At 44.2% G+C, this 18,127-nt stretch overlaps 1 protein-coding gene across 1 annotated transcript in view; it reads left to right on the forward strand.

Moving 5' to 3' along the window:
* LOC121280733 (solute carrier family 22 member 5-like) overlaps positions 1-18,127 on the forward strand; it is a 160,272-nt gene that overhangs the window by 121,488 nt on the left and 20,657 nt on the right. The window contains exon 7 of the mRNA XM_041192868.1: positions 7,182-7,396. Within this exon, the coding sequence (XP_041048802.1) occupies positions 7,182-7,396 (215 nt within the window). The remainder of the gene's footprint in view (positions 1-7,181; positions 7,397-18,127) is intronic.

Consider the following 18,127-nt stretch of genomic DNA (forward strand, 5'->3'; position numbering starts at 1 on the left):
AACATCGAGATCCAACAAGGTCTGGAGCTGCCGTTCAATCTGGGCAATGTGCCATCTGCTGCTGTCAGAGGCAGGGAGGGAGGGAGACAGGTGGATGCCTTTACGGTTGGTGGACAGCAAACTCCTGACTCCAAACCTCCATCCCTGGCTGACAAGGACTCATGTGGTAAGACTTTCTATGCTGCCATGGCAATGGTCTCTTAGAATCTCGCGGGCAGTGGAAGCAAGCTGAATAGTGTCAGAGGGAGGGTTCTTTCACATGGCTTTCATCACCCCAGTCAATGAGCAATGTCTCCATGAGCAGTCATGTATGAATGGGAGGACCACTCATCTCTGGTCCTCCTGAATGTCCTTCAACTGGAAGGGATGCCATGTCTGGATGGAATCCAGGCACAGGTTTTAGCACTGGCTTGATAGCTCTGAGATGAAGGCAAACCCTAAAAGAATATGCTCACTAGATTAATTACTTCAATTCGTTCACCGGTCCACTGAAGCCTAGGTGATGCAGGATCCAGGCAACCCTGACTTTCTAATGGCTCTCATCCAGATGAGGAGGGGGGCACAGAGCCAAGAGCAGCAATGGCCTGAGCAACAAGGGGCATCAAGAAGGTCAGGATGCTGATGACCAGGAGCTATTGCGACGGTGAGCATTGACCTGACTATGGGTATATCGCAGGTGGTGCAGCTACCTACAGAGAATTGAAAGGAGAAGCCAGAGACGCATTAGAATGTCTCAGAATGTGGTTGCATACATCCGCCAGCTTTTCCACAACAACCTGAGGCCACAAGAACTTCGAGGCAATCCCATGCCGGTACCATTGAAGGTCACCGCTGCCTTAAACTTCTTTGCCAATGGCTCCTTCCAGAGCTCCACTGGCGACCTGTGTGGCATCTCCCAGTCAGCAACACACAAGTGCATCTGGAAAGTGACAGATGCTCAATTTAGGAGAGCAAACCAATTTGTCTAATTCCCCCTGGATCCCAAAAGCCAGGCTGCAAGAGCGTTGGGTTTTGCAGCAATCTCAAATTTCCTGCAAGTGCAAGGAGTTATTATCTGCACACATGTGGCCTTGAGAGCTCCCTGGCAACAGCCAGTCACATTCATCAGTAGGAAAGGTTTCCACTCTTTGAGCATGAAGCTGATATATCATAGGAGGCAAAACCTGCATGTTTGTGCTCGATTCCAAGGGAGCTCTCATGGCACCTACATTCTGACCTACTCCCAGGTGCCACAGGTTTTTGAAGGATCTCTGCGATTGCAAGGCTGGCTTCTTAGGGACAAGGGTACCCACCAAAGGCCTCGTTGATGATGGCCAGTTTGCCGTCTGCAGAGCGCTGCTGAGGAGATGTACAATGCCACACATTCCCCCATCAGATCCATGATTGAGCAGTTGACAGGCCTCCAAAAGTTGAGATTCAGATGTTTGGACCACTCAGGTGCGGTTCTCTAATACTCACCACATCGTTATCTGCAGTGCCCTGCAGAGCCTCACGCTACGAAGGGGGTAAGTCTTGGCTGAGGGAGACATGGAGGACTGAGATGTCTGAAGAGGGTGGTGAAGGGGATCGATCTGGTGAAGGCCAGGTTGTCACCAAGCCAAATGCAGAGGCCATTGCAGGGGTACGAAATGGCAGACAGGTCCGTGACAATCTTGTAGCTAACAGATCCCAGACAGAATAAGCTGTCTAGAGATTTCCTTTACTGTTTGGTTTTCTATCCTCTGCTGACTGGAAGGCACCAGCTCCTTTTTGGTTACAGACATTATACTTAGCTCTAATGTACCTTGATTTATGATAGCTTAATTAATTTGCACTACTTAACATCTGACCTGCTGGTGGTTTGATCCTTTGCGTACTCCAAATATGCTAATATACAGAGCCCTAGCGCTATATGCATGCATTAGAATCTGCACAGCACTCTGTTCTCCTGTGAGCTCAGGCACATGCGTGTGGCAATTTGAAAGCAATATCAAATCAAAAAATCTAATCTTGGCAGGGATGTACACCTGGACGGTGTGGGGGGGGGGTTGCAGCATCCCTGGCAGAGAGCTCTTTTAGGCAGAACCAGATAGATGGGTTCACAGGGAGGAGCAACATGAGAACATCATTTGGCCCCTCAAGGTCTCTCCTCCATGCAGATTAATCAGGGAAGATCGTGTTCCTGTCCCCGGATCGCTACTTGCCCATTGTAAATCCATATCTCTTGACATTTTTATCATGCCAAAAGGTTTTGAGGTTACTTTGGAGTCCACTCACTGTGAGTGCCTCACCTGCACTATGGGTTGTTAAGTAGCAAGCACCCTGGACCCTCCCATCACAGAGAATCCTACAAGTCTCAGTCGCAGATGATCTTATTATTAGTGCGAGACTGTGATCCGTCATTGTGGTCACCCAGCCAAGATAAACATCTTTCCTGCATGGACCCTGTAGAGCTCTGCAAGAGCTGCTGATGCTTCACATGGCTAGCCTCACAGCCCTCAACACAGCCCAGCACACGGGCCAGTTCAACTCTCTGTAACTTCATGCGACCATTGAAGCAACTAGCAGCAAGATTAAGTCCTGGAAGCTTCCAAACTATGCAAGTGAACTCCTATTTACAAGTGCCAGAACTATATACAATGGTTGTACACCCATGCCTCCTGTGTGCCTTCAGAACTTTTTTTTTTCCCTTTGCCTTCCGCTACATTTAGGAGTAGCCCTGACATCTGTAGATGAAGTAGAGGCAGCCTGCTTACTGCTGTGCCCTGTTGACTGTGATGACTTTGGTTGGCGTCCACTGGTGGCCCGAGGCCTGGAGGGCCCCACCCTGCTAAGGATCTCTTGCTTAGGCGCAGGTGCACCCTTCTTGGCCTGACATACTGGAGGCCAGTGGGTCACAGGCAGAGGGGAGATGGAGCAGCAGGGCACTCTTGGTGTGTCCTTTTGCTTAACCACTGCTGCACTACACACATGGCTAGAGCGATAGAGTACACGTCCTCGCGCATATCTGACAGCCACTGTGTATTCTGCTGGATCTGGGTCTCCAAGGGAACCTTTCAGTGGACACAGCCAAGTGCTCACATGCCGGAGCCATGAGAGCAGACAGAATGTGGGCATTCAGTCTAGTCTGCACATTGCATTTGGAAATTCTGCCTGATGTGCCCCTGCCTGTCTCTGCATCTCCAACATATCTCTTAGAGCCGAGTCCAGGGGCTTGTCATCTGAATGGGGCTGAGCAGGAGCCTGGTCTCCAGCAGTCCTCTGACTGTCAGAGACCTAGGTTGTCACTTACTCCACCAGCTGTGGACCCGTGACAGTGATATTATGTTCACCAGGTTGTGACCCCAAACCTACTCAAGAACATGGACCCACTGAGATGACTGTGTCTGTTCTGCTGGAGTGTGCAGATGAATGCCATGACAGTGCATCCTCTAAGGCTCCTGTGGCATCCTCCTCAGAGGTCAGGTTGGAGATGGATGGTCTGTGTTGAGGGCCTCCCTCTTTTCTTGCAGATACTTGGAATGGAAAAAAAAAGACTTAATGGATGCCTAAGAAGGCTCTTTAATTAAACCAATGTGTCACTGTTGGCGCAGCTGACAGCTGTAGAGTGGAGGCATCCTCCCTGGCTTCCTCTGGGACTCCTATCTTGCCTTCAGCACGGGGATCATTGTGCTCTTCCCCATCTATCTCGGCGGCCTATTCCTCATAAGGGGTGAGGGCTTTAATGTCCGGAATGCTACCTCCCATCTTGCCCCGCTCGCACGTATTGTGGACATTTTTGTCCTGCAGAAAGACAGAAGGATTGACTGTCATCCCAAAGGTTGCATGAGCAGTTCAGGAGTATGCATGCCCATGGCAGCTGCTGAGCCCTCCCAGTGAGTGATTAAGAAGCAGGATGTTCTACAAGTAATAGAAGATTGATTCCTGTCTGACATCCTTGTACACTCACACATTTAGACTGCCTGATGCCCTTAAGGGTGTCACTTTACAGGGAGTATACAGGACCACTTACCCTGGTGGAGTGCAGCAGATCATTCATCCTCTTCCTGCACTGTTCGGCATTTCTCCTTTGGGCCCGACGGGCTGCCATGATCAGACGGGATGGTATCCTGCTAAAACCCTGAGAAAACAGCACCTACCCTTTTCTGGATGGCCTGGAGGAGAACCTGTAGGGAGGCTTAGCTGAACTGTGGGGCTGCACATTGTCTGCTCTGGGACATCCTGATTGATGTAGAGTCTTGAACAACAGCCATACTGAAGTTCATGGCCAGCAGCAAGTGAGTGGCTGCCTGGGGTCCCTTTAAATGTGGTGCCTGGACCTTCGCCCCATAAGCTAACTGTGCTTGCCCCACCATGAGATTTGCCAAACACCTCGTGGATACATAGGTAATGAGCTGAGCAGTGCAAGATCTCGCGTGGTTAGCTGTCCCACGGCCCCGGTGGAAATCACTCCGACTTCCACTCCCACCACCAAACTTAGACTCCAGGCCAGAGATTCTGGCCCATGTCTCTATTTATAAAGCCCATCACTCCATATACTTTGTTCCTCAGCTACCGTGGTGGGCATTTTATCTCAAAAACCTGGATCATTTGTCCAAGCCTCTAGATTACTAGTCCAGTAACATAAACACTATACTACCATAATACCACATATCTACAATACCGTATCATGGATGGTTGTTGTTGGGAGTTCAGAAACAAAGAATATCTATTAGACAGTTTAATTGGTCAGTACAGGTTGCTTTCCTGTAAAAGAGAAACATTTGGATCTGACCTGTGGAAAGAGATGGATTCTGCAAATCAGTTTTGCGTCGAGCCTCCAATGGAGTCCTTAGAATGAAAGGAAGATCAATTTTATTTGATAAGCAAGTCTGAGGATTTTTCTTTGCTCACGTTACAGTTGAAATTCAACACAAAAGTGTGTTGAGACATTTTGGTGAAAAGAATGAGGAGAGTCCTTCATTAACTTCTTTGTTAACCTTCCACGCAACCTTAAAGATTTGTGCATAAATACCCCAGGTCTCCCTGTTCTTTCTCCCCTTTTACAATGTACCTTTTAACTTTCGTTGTCTCTCTTCATTCAATTTTGCATCATCTGTGCTCGCTTTCCTTTCAAATGTTTCTCAATACATTACCATAAAAATTACACTTTTGTGATTTTTCCGCTTGTAATTCAATTGATGGAGGATTGGATTTAGCTACAGCTTGAGCTGAAACAAGTTGTCCCACTGTCCACTCATTTTAATTACATCTTCCTATATGTCATATCTGAGACCTTTGAGATTCCTTTTTCACAGTAAAATGGAATGTGATCTCAAAACAGAATTGAAAGTACTATTAAATTAAATGTACTAAAAAGGACAGGAGCTTTCAGCGCTGGAAGCTCTCACATCCCCAGTCTCTCAGCAGCTAGATTGATGATAGGCAGTCACTATGCTGTGAAATGCATTAGAAGCAGTTCAGAGAATATTTACCAGACTAATACCTGGAATGGGTGGGTTGTCTTATGACGAAAGGCTGGACAGACTAGGTTTGTATCTGCTGGAGTTTAGAAGAGTAAGAGGCGACTTGATTTAAACATGTAAGATGCTGAGGGGTCTTGAAAGGTTGAATGTGGAGAGGATGTTTCCTCTTGTGGGAGAATCTAGAACTAGTGGTCACTGTTTAAAAATAAGGGGTCGCCCATTTAAAACAGAGATGAGACGAAATTTTTCACTCAGAGGGCCATGTGTCTTTGGAACTCTCTTCCTGAAAAGGTGTTGGAAGTAGAGTCTTTGAATATTTTTAAGGCAGAGAAGGATAGATTCTTGGGAAGTAGGGGGTTGATAGGTTATCATGGGTAGGTGGTATGCAGATTTCGGGTTGCTATCAGATCAGCCATGATCTTATTAAATGGTGGAGCAGGCTCGAGGGGCTGAATGGCCCACTGCTGTTCCTTGTTCATATGTTCGTATGAAATGCAGTGTAACAGTCTGCCAAAATACACTAGTGAGGTCTCTAGGGGTGCAAGCCTGAGTCAGGCTCTCACAAAGATGAAACAACATTTTTAGGAATATTTGTTCTCCTCACAAAGACATGTTTCCTCACCCCCCCTCCCAAAGGGGAGAAATCAGTCCCACAGTCTGCAACCTCCTACACAGACAGATACCATAGATGTGATAGGATTGCCGTACAAAGGAAGGAACCTTCTCCAACCTCTCAAAGTCTGCAAGGGTCAATGGCAGAGGTTCTGGGATTTTGCTCTGTGTCCCCTTTACAAAGAACACACACATTTTCGTTCTTTGTTTTATAACTATTTGTGGGATTATTACAGAAATATGTAAAGCCACGTTCAGAGAAGTGATGTAATGTAAAACAGTGCCCCAGAATAGGGACGCTTAAGAACATCACGATCAAATAATGAAGAAAATAATACAGTATATCAAGTATGTCCAAATGAAAGTATAACACTAAAATCCAGTTGTAGAGAAGTGTGAACCAATGGAAATACTTCAGTAAACTTAAGAGTTAATAAAAAAAAAATACAATTGGCGAAAGAAGCAATGGCCTCATGAAGAAAAGCATTTTCATGCAGTAGTAATTAGAATTTGGAATGCACTGCCTGAGAGTGTGATGGAGGAATGTTCAATAAAATATTGAAAAGGGATTATTATGTGGAAAGGAAGAATATTCGGGGTTATGGGGAAGAAGGCAGGGGAGTGGCACAAGGTGAATTACTCCTTCAGGGAGGCAGCACAGACATCACAGGCCAAATACCCCTTTCTGTGCAGTAATCATTCAATGCTTATTCTATGATCTGTAACACTGAGGGTAGGAGAGAAGGAACCCGCTTGCTTTGCCTCTCAGCAGCTGGATGGATCAAAATCGGAATGGAATCATGCACACAGATATCTGTACAGCTTTTGATTTTTATAAACAAATTTCAATAGGGATGCTGCTGTTTCTCAATGCAGGGAGGTAAATTTAGAAGAGTAAGTTAGCCGAAGGGAATGTTTCTGTTCACCTTCTAAAATTTGACTTTAATGCAAAACAAGGAGAGCTGATTTTCTGCCTGCCCCCTTGGTGGGAAATGTTAGGTGGAACAGGGGTGCGCAGATGAGAGAGAAAGAAAATCCAAAGTAAAAGCAAAATTGAAAAAGAGAGATGGGAGGAGGAAAGTTTAAAAAATCGTTTTACAAGAATTTTTTTCCTTTTTTTTACAGGATGATTCTAACAGCTGAATACTATGGCCTGTCTTTGAACACTCCTAATCTCCACGGTGATGACTATTTGAACTGTTTCTTCGCTGCTGCCATCGAAGTTCCGGCCTACATAGCTGCTTGGCTTTTTCTCCAGAGGTTTTCCCGAAGGTTCAGCCTTTCAGGCTCACTGTTTCTTGGTGGAATTGTCCTTTTCTTCATCCAACTCATACCTCCAGGTAAATTTTTTACAGTGCACTTAAAGTTATCAAAACATGTCTTTGTTAAATATTTCAAAGCAGCAATTCATGATAAATTGAAATATTTATGTGGTTTAATCTTTGAGAGATTTTAGCATTCTGGCATACTGTTCCACAAACTTTGAAAGCCCATTGCAATTTCGCTGATCTTTGTAGTGTTGTAAGGATGAGGTGCTGAGAGGAGAACACTGAGGGAGGGAAAATTGGTTGGTGACTAACTCAGGCCAATTCATTATTTCACATCAGCATTGGCAGAAGAGCTGAATTATCAAACCACTTTTTCATCCCTGGTTATACAAAGTGATACAAATTCTTATATTTTACCCAAGAATCATCATTTGAAACAACTGAAACTTAACTTATTGTTGCGAAGTGGAGACAAACACACTCGAATATGACATGCATTGTGCTGTGCACTAAATTTGCCTAATATACACTTTGCTACATTCAACCCCCAACGTGCACTGCACCTCCACCTACATGCTATTGATTCACAGCAGCAAGTAGATTGACATCTGTTACCTTGGGAGAATTGAGCTCCATATACAACATGTTCTGGCTTCCATTGAGTTTCATAGTGCTAATGTGTAAGTACAGGCACTGCAATGAGGTGTATAATACAAAAGATGGAATTCTGCTGGTGGGAAGCCTTACCTATCGTAATTCGCTGCTGACCATCCAACTTTGTTTCCAGGCTGCCATGATAACTGACACTAAGTAGATCCTCCTCGCTCAGCACAATTCCTCTTCCCTTCAAAATCACCTTCATTAACCCCTTCCTCAAATTTTCCATCCTATTCTCAACTTCTCTTTCCTTCCCCAAAAATTTGAATTTGCTGCAGCTTCCCAAACTTATCCCTATCTCGTGCAATTTTGTGTTTCAATCCCTCCAATCAGATTTTCACTCTGACGCTGCTAAAACAGTCTTTACAAAAGTCACGTCCACTGTGAATGTAACTGATTCATTATCATTCCTCATCTTTCTCAATCTCTATGTAGCCTCCAGCATCTCTCAGTCAATTAGCTCCGTGGAATGATGTACATTTAAAAAGAGGTTGTTTTGATAAATTTAGACTTAATTCAGCTGTGCACAACCCAATTACTGGATCCCAAATTAACCCTTAAAGCTGTTTTAGATCAACAGAGAAATAACCGTCAGGAAAAGACTCAGACCATATTGCAAAAAATGCCAATGTTTATTGAATAAAGGATAAAATAAAACAATACACTTATCACTTGACTAAAAGAGAAAAAGAACAAAAGGTATACTTATAAACAATACACTACATGCTTCTCAACTTCAAATGAATGGCCAATCCAGAAGAATCAGACATGACCTCAGCCCTTCTCGCGCGCACAGGAATTCTGCCCCTGTCCCCAATAAAACACAATCCTTGTAGCACACAAACAAGATGGTTCCTGAAACCCTCTTTTATACCTAATTCTGGCATCACCCCACCATGACCCAAAGTTGTTCTTACTAGCAAAGTGTTGTAAGGATTAATTTAATTTGATATGTTCATTTTTGCCCTAAAACAGAAAGATAATAGAGTACTTCAAAATGTGTCCTCATCTCAATGTTGTACTTATTGATTAGGTCCAGTATTAGACTAGTCAAGGACAGTTTATTTTGATAGGGACCTCTACTGGATAGTGTAGGTTCCTTTCTGACAACATATTGTCACTGCATGTTCAAGTCCCAGACTTCAATTCTAACATAGGAAGGTTTGTAGAAAAATACAGAAATAGAAATAATCTGACTTCCATTAACTATCAGATTAATTACTTATTCTTCAATTACAGAGTAATTGAGGTACTTCTTCTAATAGTCATCTGTTACTTTATAGTACTAGTGATTACTGTACTAAAATATTGCATAATTTGGCAGCATGTATTCAAATCACAAAATGACATCTTTTCAGTGAGGTGTTAGTCCAAAATGGAGGCTTGGCCTTGTTAATTTTTCGCAGAATACAGCCTCTAAAATAGTCAAGTTAAGCAGGCAACCTAAATCCTAAATAAAACCTAAATTCTAGGCCAGCTTATAATGATCCCCAAAATAATTTGTACTGTCACATTAAAATACAATTAATAATGTGTTTTGCCGCAGTTTTTTCTGTGAAGAAAATGTTGAAGTTGTAGATTTTGCCCCTTTATATCCTTTCTTATCACTGTTTTGTGACAAATCTGCTCTAACTCCCTCCCATTTCCCAGGTTTTTTTTATTCATTCATGGGATGTGGGCATCATTTATTGCCCATCCCTAATTGCCCTTTTGCAGAGGGCAGTAAAGAGTCAGCCACATTGTTGTGGGATTGGAGTCACATGTAGCGCCAGGCCAGATAAGGACAGCAGATTTCCTTTCCTAAAGGACATTATTGGACCAGATGGGTTTTTACAACAATTGACAATTCATAGTCATCATCAGACTTTTAATTGCAGATTTTTATTAAATTCAAATTTCATCATTGCCACTGTGGGATTTGAACCCAGGTCCCTAGGGCTTCTGGAATACCAGTCCAGTGACAATACCACAATGCCACCACCTTCCTTGGAAGGAGCAATCTGTCTGGCTGTTGATGTCTTTGCAATTTAGCACTTACAAATATCAATATTGGCACAGCATATTCTTTCCCTTTCTGAAAGCTAAAGAACTCTAGGGGTCAGCACATATGCATCCCTCTGCATTTTGCAAGAATATTTCCACAAACCCTTTTGTGTTTCCTTCTATTCTTCAAACACAAATTCACCAATCACTCAAGTAAAACTGGTAAACTATAACATGAGTTCTTTATTCAAAGATTGCAGTGGTATATACATGTTGCTTGAGAGCTCTTACGAAGATTTCTTGTATGGTCAACTCACAAATACTAATGCTGGGCCACATCAAAGCCTGTCTGTTGATATATACAGATTATGGACATACCCACTTAAAGACATACTACATCACCACCTTTCTTATTTCTACAGGCTACTTCCTTACGCAAAGCATCTGTTCACCTATTCCAAAACGTCCATTAGCTATTTCAAAATATTATGTATTAAGCTAAATTATTGGCCCAAAAATTGCCGTAACCAGTCAACAAACACCACGTTACTTAGAGTTGTCCTTACTTGGTTAATCTCCATGCATTTTGTGCACAAGTTGTTTTAAGTGGGAAATTGAAATGGGACAGTGCCCTCTACTGGGCATCTGGGACCTGAATGAACAACTTTTTTTCTCCTTAGCTGATCAGATTGAAAATTCAGGAAAGGAACAGCACAAGGTCTGAACAAGGAATTTCTATTTTATTTGTTCTTGGGTTGCGAGTGTCACTGGCAAGGCCAGCATTTGTTGCCCATCCTTAATTGCCCTTGAGAAGGTAGTGACAAGCCACCTTCTTGATCTGCTGCAGTCCATTTGGTGTAGATATATCCACAGTGCTGTGGGGTGAGCGTTCCAAGTTTTTGACCCAGCAAAAGTGAAGGAAAGGTGATGGTATGTGACTCGGAGGTGAAATTGCAGGTGGTAATGTTATGGATTTGGAAAATACTTTTGAAGGAGCCTTGGTGAGTTCTGTAGTGCATCTTGTAGATGGTACAGACAGCTGCCACTGTGGGCCAGTTGTGGAGGGAGTAATGTTAAGGTGGTGGTTGGGGTGCTGATCAAGTGGCTACTTTATCAAGGATGGAATCGAGCTTCTTGAGTGTTATTGGAGCTGCATTCATCCAGGCAAGTGGAGAGTATTCCATCACAATCCTGACTTGTGCTTTGTAGATGGCGGACAGGCTTTGGGGAGTCGGGAGGTGAGGTACTAGCTGCAGAATTATTAGCTTCTGAACTGCTCTTGTCAGAGTATTTATTATGGCTGGTTCAGTTAAGTTTCTAGTCAATGATGACTCCCAGGGTGTTGATGGTAAGAAATTCAGTGGTAGTAAAGCCATTGAACATCAAGGGGAGATGGTTAGATTCTCTCTTTTTGAAAATGGTCATTGTCTGGCACTTGAGTGAGGTAAATATTACTTGCCACTTATCAGCCAAAGCCTGAATGTTGCCCAGGTCTTGCTGAATGCTGTCATGAACTGCTTCAGTATTTGAGGAGTTGTGAGAGGTACTGAAAACTGCAATCATCAGCGAACATCCCCACTTCTGACCTTATGTTCACCTCCAACAACAATGGAGGAGATCATGAATTTCTTTGTCAGTAAGATTGAAACAATCCAATCAGGTACCTATGCCATGTCCCTCTTTTACACTAGCCTACCTGGCCAAATTTCATTTAATGTCATCCCTGCCCTACCTTGAACTCGTATCTTTCTCTGATTTCTCTCCTGTCTCCCCTCACGCCCTCTCTGAGCTCATCTTGTCCCTGAGACTCACCTCCTGTTCCCCCGATCCTATTCCCACTAAACTGCTGATAACCTAACTTCCCCGCAGGCCCCCATGTTAGGTGATATTGTAAATGGTTCTTGCTTGTCAGCTGTTGCCCCACTCTCACCTTTAAATCTTCTGTCATCACTCCTCTCCTCAAACACATAACCGTTGACCCCTCCATCCTTGCAAAGTATCGTCCCATCTCCAATCTCCCTTTCCTCTCCAAAGTCCTCAGATGTGTTCTTGGATCCCAAATCTGCCCCCATCTTTCCTGGAACTGCATGTTTGAATCCCTCCAATCAGGTTTCTGCTCCTGCCAAGGTACCGAAATGGCTCTTATTAAAGTCATAAATGACATCTTATGAGACTGTAACAAAGGTAAACTTGCCCTCCTCGTTCTTCTCCATCTGTCTTCAATCTTTGACATGCTTGCCCACACCATCCTCCTCCAGTGCCTCTCCACTGTTGTCCAGCTGGATGGGACTGCTCTCACATGGCTCAACTCTTATCAATCTAATTTAGCAAGATAATCCACTTGTAATAGCTTCTCTTCCTGCTCTCGCACCATTAACTCTGGTGTCCTCCTCGATGATCAATCCTTGGCCCCTCCTATTTTTCATCTACAGGCTGCCCCTTTGTGACATCATTTTTTATTTTCTTCATTCACAGCACGTGGGCATTGCTGGCTGGGCCAGCATTTATTGCCAATCCTTAATTGCCCTTGAGTTGATGGTGGTGAGCTGTCTTTTTGAACCACTACAGTCCATGTGGAAGCAGGGTGTTAGTTTTCACATGTACATTGACAACACCCAGCTCTACCTCACCACCACCTCTCTCGACCCCTCCACTGTTGCTAATTTTTCAGACTGCTTCTCTGACATCCAATACTGGATGAGCAGAAATTTCCTCCAAAGAAATATTGGGAAGACTGAGGCCATTGTTTCCAGTCCCCACTTCAAACTCCATTCCCTAACTACCAACTCCATCCCTCTCCCTGATAACAATATGAAATTAAACTACTCTGTTCGTAATCTTGGTGTCACATTTGGTTCTGCGATGAGTTTCGAGTCTGTATTTGTGCCATCTCTTAGAGTGTATCTTTCCACCTCTGTAACATCTTTCAACTTTGCCCCTGTCTCAACTCATGTACTGCTGAAACCCTCATCCATGCCTTCATTACCGCTTGACTATTCCAATGCGCTCTAGTCTGGTCTTGATCATGCGATCACAATCTAACTGTAGTAGCAGGGTCTGGTATATAATGGGTTAACGTGGGATGGAGTATAGTACAACCCATACAGTGATGCAAGAAGACACACGACCCAGAGCCAGGGTCAGTCTGGAGATGGACAATTGGGGTAAGATCCAGGATGGGGTCAGCTCCATACCTGCATCTCTAAATGTGTGCATAGTTATGAGTAGCAAATAAAGATTTGCTGTTAACATACTCCAGACTGGAAGCTTACTTCATAGTGTCCGAAGCAGGATTCTTCATGATGGCAGCGGTGGGATCCTGTCTCTTCATGGTGGCACCCTCAGGATTAAAACCCCCACCCTCGTAAGAATACTGAGGAACTAAGAAAATGGACACCTTCAACGGATGCTGCACTGAACCTAACTCACAACTTAAGTGGCTGATGTTGAGAAAATTCCCAGAAAGAAAAAGCTCCAGAGATAGAGAGCCTGGAAGCAAACAAGAAAAGGTGGAAGTTTCACTCAGACAGAAGACTCCATTCCATCCTCCTTGGAAGTCCAGCTTCAGCAAGCAGTGCTCGCAGCTGCAAGGGTGACATTTTTAAAAAAAATTCCAGACCAGCTAGCCCCGAGAAACCCATTTTAAGTCGTTCATTGAGAAGCACCATTTGAAAGCAACTCATCTCTGCACCCGATTCCAGACTCCGAGTCTTGGCGTATAGCTCCCTAGTCCGGCAAGAAAAAAAGTCATCATTAATAATTCATTTTGTTCTCCCTCGGTACCTCACGGCCATCCAGTTAGCCCGCGCTACTTTTCCAAGAGCCCAAGTCGTAATGTGATACCACCAAATTAATTAAGCCAGCAGCCAGCCGACATCCACCGCCATTGCAGTCCCTTCTTCTTCAGGCAGAGGCATTCCACCATCTTTTGAAAAGCTCTCAAAAACTGGCCAGCGAGGGAAGATCCATTGTTCAGCAGTAACCAGTGATGCCATCTTGGAAGCCTATAATCTCTTAAAGCCGTACCCACACTTGTTAAAATCTTCAAAAATGGATTGCGATTCCACACTTACAGCTCCTCTGGGATTCATTCACCCATGGCCCAGACCAGGCACACAATTAGAGTCTTTGGAGAAAAAGGTTTTTAAAATACAGCGTTGCTGCAGGCCTCAATAAAAAAATCTGAAGCAGAACAAGTTAGTACACTTTTTTATTCGATTGGGTCGATTGCAGACAACATTGTTGCACGACATGATATTGATGAATCATCTGCCAAATTTGAGGGTGTTTTGAAATTTTTTGAAGTCCATTTCAACTTGAGATCCAATAAAATACTAGAGGGAGCTACATTTAAAAAGAGTGTCCAGCTCCCTGGGGAACCTGTTGATTTTTTCATTAACAATCTCTACAGGTTGACAGGAGGATGTGAATATGGCAATTTAAAGACTGAACTCATACGAGACAAAACTATGTTGCGGACGATTGACTCTCTGACCTCCTACAAGCTAAAGATGATCTTATCCTTGACAAGGCTGTCCGGCTAGCTAGGCTATCTGAGCTATGTGAACAACACAGGACCACCCTAAGGGGAGAGAACACTTCATGGGGCAGAAACCAACCCTCAGTGCGCCATATCAGGGACAAAAATGCAAGGACCAAAGACAGGGAAAGCAACACCTGGACCGCACAACAGAACGATTTTGCCAGCGCTGTGGTGCCAAAAGCCCCCACAGGAAAGATCAGTGTCCTGTGAGTACTTTCCAGTGCTTCCACTGCAACAGACAAGGACACTTATTGTAAACTGTGCAAGTCAAAATCCCAGGAATGCACAAACACCCCACAGGTAATCCAAAAGGTCGAGACCGAAGACCCAGAAGATGCACAGCCATTTTTCTTAGTTGACACCAGAGAATGTGGTTCTTCATTTCGGAATGCTGATATCCTGGTAAATGGCCATCTAAACAATTTTAAATTAGATTCAGGTGCCAGCGTGACAGTCCTGTCAGATGAGGAACCATGGCTCCAAGGCCTTTGGATTCGAACGACAGACACTCCATTTTATACACTCCATTTTATACAGCAGGGGGAGTCCAACTCCCGGTCCTCAGCATGATCCTTGAACCTCTGAGGTATGCTGACAAATAAATTTTTGAGCTATCAGCCTTTCTATCTTCTCAGCAGCGATGCCTGGGTGGCCCTCGATCTTATCCAGCCGGCCGAAGATGGCAAGACTACCATAGTCATTAGTCGGCCCGAAAAGCACAGTCCTGAGTCCTCAAACACTAAAGAGCACGTAGACTCTGATTTCACCTGTGGTTGCAGTGGTACTAGAGATGCGTCAACAATCTGAGGAGCTTCTACCTCCAACTACAATGGTAGTGCAATCAGTAGACTGACCAACCACTGTGCACACACAGCAGCTTCCAGCCAGTGTGCTAAAACCACAAGGGATGCTGGAACCCGGTAGCAGTTGTGCACCATCAACAACAAAAAGCAGAGGTGAGCATGCTACTCAGCCTTCTTCTTGCCGCAGGAGCACTCTTCCTCAGCCTCAGCGAGTTTCCAGACGGCCTAAACAGAGAAGGAAGAAGAAAAAACACCACAAAATAGACAAATGTCATTTTCGCCACCCCACAAGAAAAGGTCAACAACAGCCATATACCAGACATGGTTTAACCTCAAGCAATGGAAGAAACGGATGGAAACATACCCAAACAGCAGTTCAACCACCAATCCAACAACAAGAACAAACAACACCAGACTCTACTTCTCTCGCGACAGAATGGTGAACGAGATGTGGAAGGGTTATTAAGCCTCCAGACCACTTGAATCTCTAACTTCAAGGACTTGGAGGGGGAGATGGGATAGTGAGAATGTTGTTAATGTTAATACTGTAATAGCAATAATGTTAGAATAGCACCAAAGTTGTAACAATGAGGTAAATGCACAAGATTTATAACAATGTAAGACTTGGAAGTAAACTAAAGTAACTCTATATCCATAGGATAAAGTCTTGGGGGGAGGTGTAGTGGAAGAGACTTGTACATAAGGGGTTAATGTGGGACTGAGTACAGTGATGTAAGAAGATGCATGGCCCAGAGCTAGGGTAAGTCTGGGGATGGACACGGTTGGGTTAAGATCTAGAATGTGGTCAGCTCCTAACCTATACCTTCTAATGTAAATATGTGCATAATTATGAGTTGTTCATAAAGATTTGCTGTTCACATACTCCAGACTGCAAGCCTGCTTCATGGTGTCCAAAGCAGGATTCTTCACTACCTTCCATACTTCTCCATGGCACACCACCTTGAAGTAGCTGAAGATGGTTGGGACAAGGACACTACCCTTAGAAATTCATGTAGCAGTGTCCTGGAGCTGAGATGATTGGCCTCCAACAACCACAACTGTCTTTCTATTTTGCTCAGCATGACTTCAGCCAGTGGAGGATTTTCTTCCTGATTCAGATGAACTTCAATTTTGCTGGGACTCCAGCAAGGCAGTCAAATACTGCCTTGATGTGAAGGGCAATCACTCTCATCTCACTTTATGTCAAATTAGTAACAAAAAGAGAAAAAAAGAGAGGGAAAGAAAGATTGGATTTAAGAAAAAGATAGAAGAAAGACAGGAAGAATGAGCAAAGTTAACATTGGAGCGGTGCATCTCCAACCTCTCATTTCTGTGTTTAATCAAATATTTAGAATCACAGTGCAGAAGAGGCCCTTTGGCCCATCAAGTCTGCACCAACACGTGAGAAACGCCTGACCTACCTACCTAATCCCATTTACCAGCACTTGGCCCATAGCCTTGAATGTTATGACGTGCCAAGAGCTCATCCAGGTGGTACTTAAAGGATTTGAGTCAACCCACCTCTACCACCCTCCCAGGCAGTGCATTCCAGACCATCACCACCCTCTGGGTATAAGAGTCCCCCCCTAAACCTCCTGCCCCCTCACCTTGATCTTATGCCCCCTTGTGACTGACCCTTCAACTAAGGGGAACAGCTGCTCCCTACCCTGTCCATGCCCTTGCCCTCGGCTGAAGCCACTGTGGCTGTTACACTGAAAAGTAGTCGCTCTGTTATTTTGACAGCAATTTATGGGCCAATGTTCACCTTTCACACAGCTATAGTGTGTAACAGCAATCCAAAGTGTAAACAAAACTCCATCAAATTATGCTGCTAGCCTTTCCTTCCTGGTTTCTTACATTCAGCCAGTTGCTATCCAACACTTGTTCCAATCTTACCTATCCAATCATAGCCAGGGAAACCAATGGTTTCTATTCCCACCACCGCACCATTACTTTGTGAATCCCCATGAATTTGTCACTGTTCCCCTCCTTTGCACCTAGAAAGCACAGCTTCAGACTGCGCCCCCTCAGCATGGGGTCAGCTTCCACATGTACACTGATGACACACGGCTCTAAACTTCTCAATCCCTCCAGTGTCTTTGGATTGTCGTACAGTATCCAACAACAATCTTGGATGAACCCCAATTTCCTGATGTGAAACATTGGGATGATCAAAGCCACCATCTTCAGGCCCTGCTGCAAAGTGCAAGCTCTCACCACCAACTGCATCATCCTGCTCAGTCACTGTCACAGACAGAACTGTTCACACCCTTTAGTTTTTTATTTGACCAAGCCGAATTTCTAACCACAGAATCTCTCCATCGCAAAAATATGGTTCGCTCCGCCTCCTTAATATTGCCTATCTTGGCCCTTATGTCAGTCCTTTTGTCAACACTAAGAAGTCTCATCCTTGACATTAAATCTTTCCAGGTCTCATCTTTTCCAAACTTTGTAACCTTGTTTAGCTCTAGAGTCCCCACAAATCTTCCATTCAGCTTGTCACAACCTCTTGCCTAAACCCCACCTCTTCGCCTTCCAATTGGTGACTAGTTATTCAGCCACCAACGTCTCACATTCTGATGTTCTATCTCTGAACCCCTCTGCTAAGACTATCCCTAAACCCCAAATTTTGACCTATTGTTTGGTCACTCTTCCTAATCTGTTCTTCACCTTGGTGTCTATTTGTTTGATTTACCTCCATACAGCAGCTGGAGACTTTTTCTTTCCCTTTACAAGGTGCTATATATTAAGTTGTTGTGGTTATAGTTGTTGGAGCCTGGCCAGAATGGGTGAGGTGGCTTTATTTAACATACTTCA

Source organism: Carcharodon carcharias, chromosome 8 (genome assembly GCF_017639515.1).
Source record: "Carcharodon carcharias isolate sCarCar2 chromosome 8, sCarCar2.pri, whole genome shotgun sequence".
Taxonomy (NCBI): domain Eukaryota; kingdom Metazoa; phylum Chordata; class Chondrichthyes; order Lamniformes; family Lamnidae; genus Carcharodon; species Carcharodon carcharias.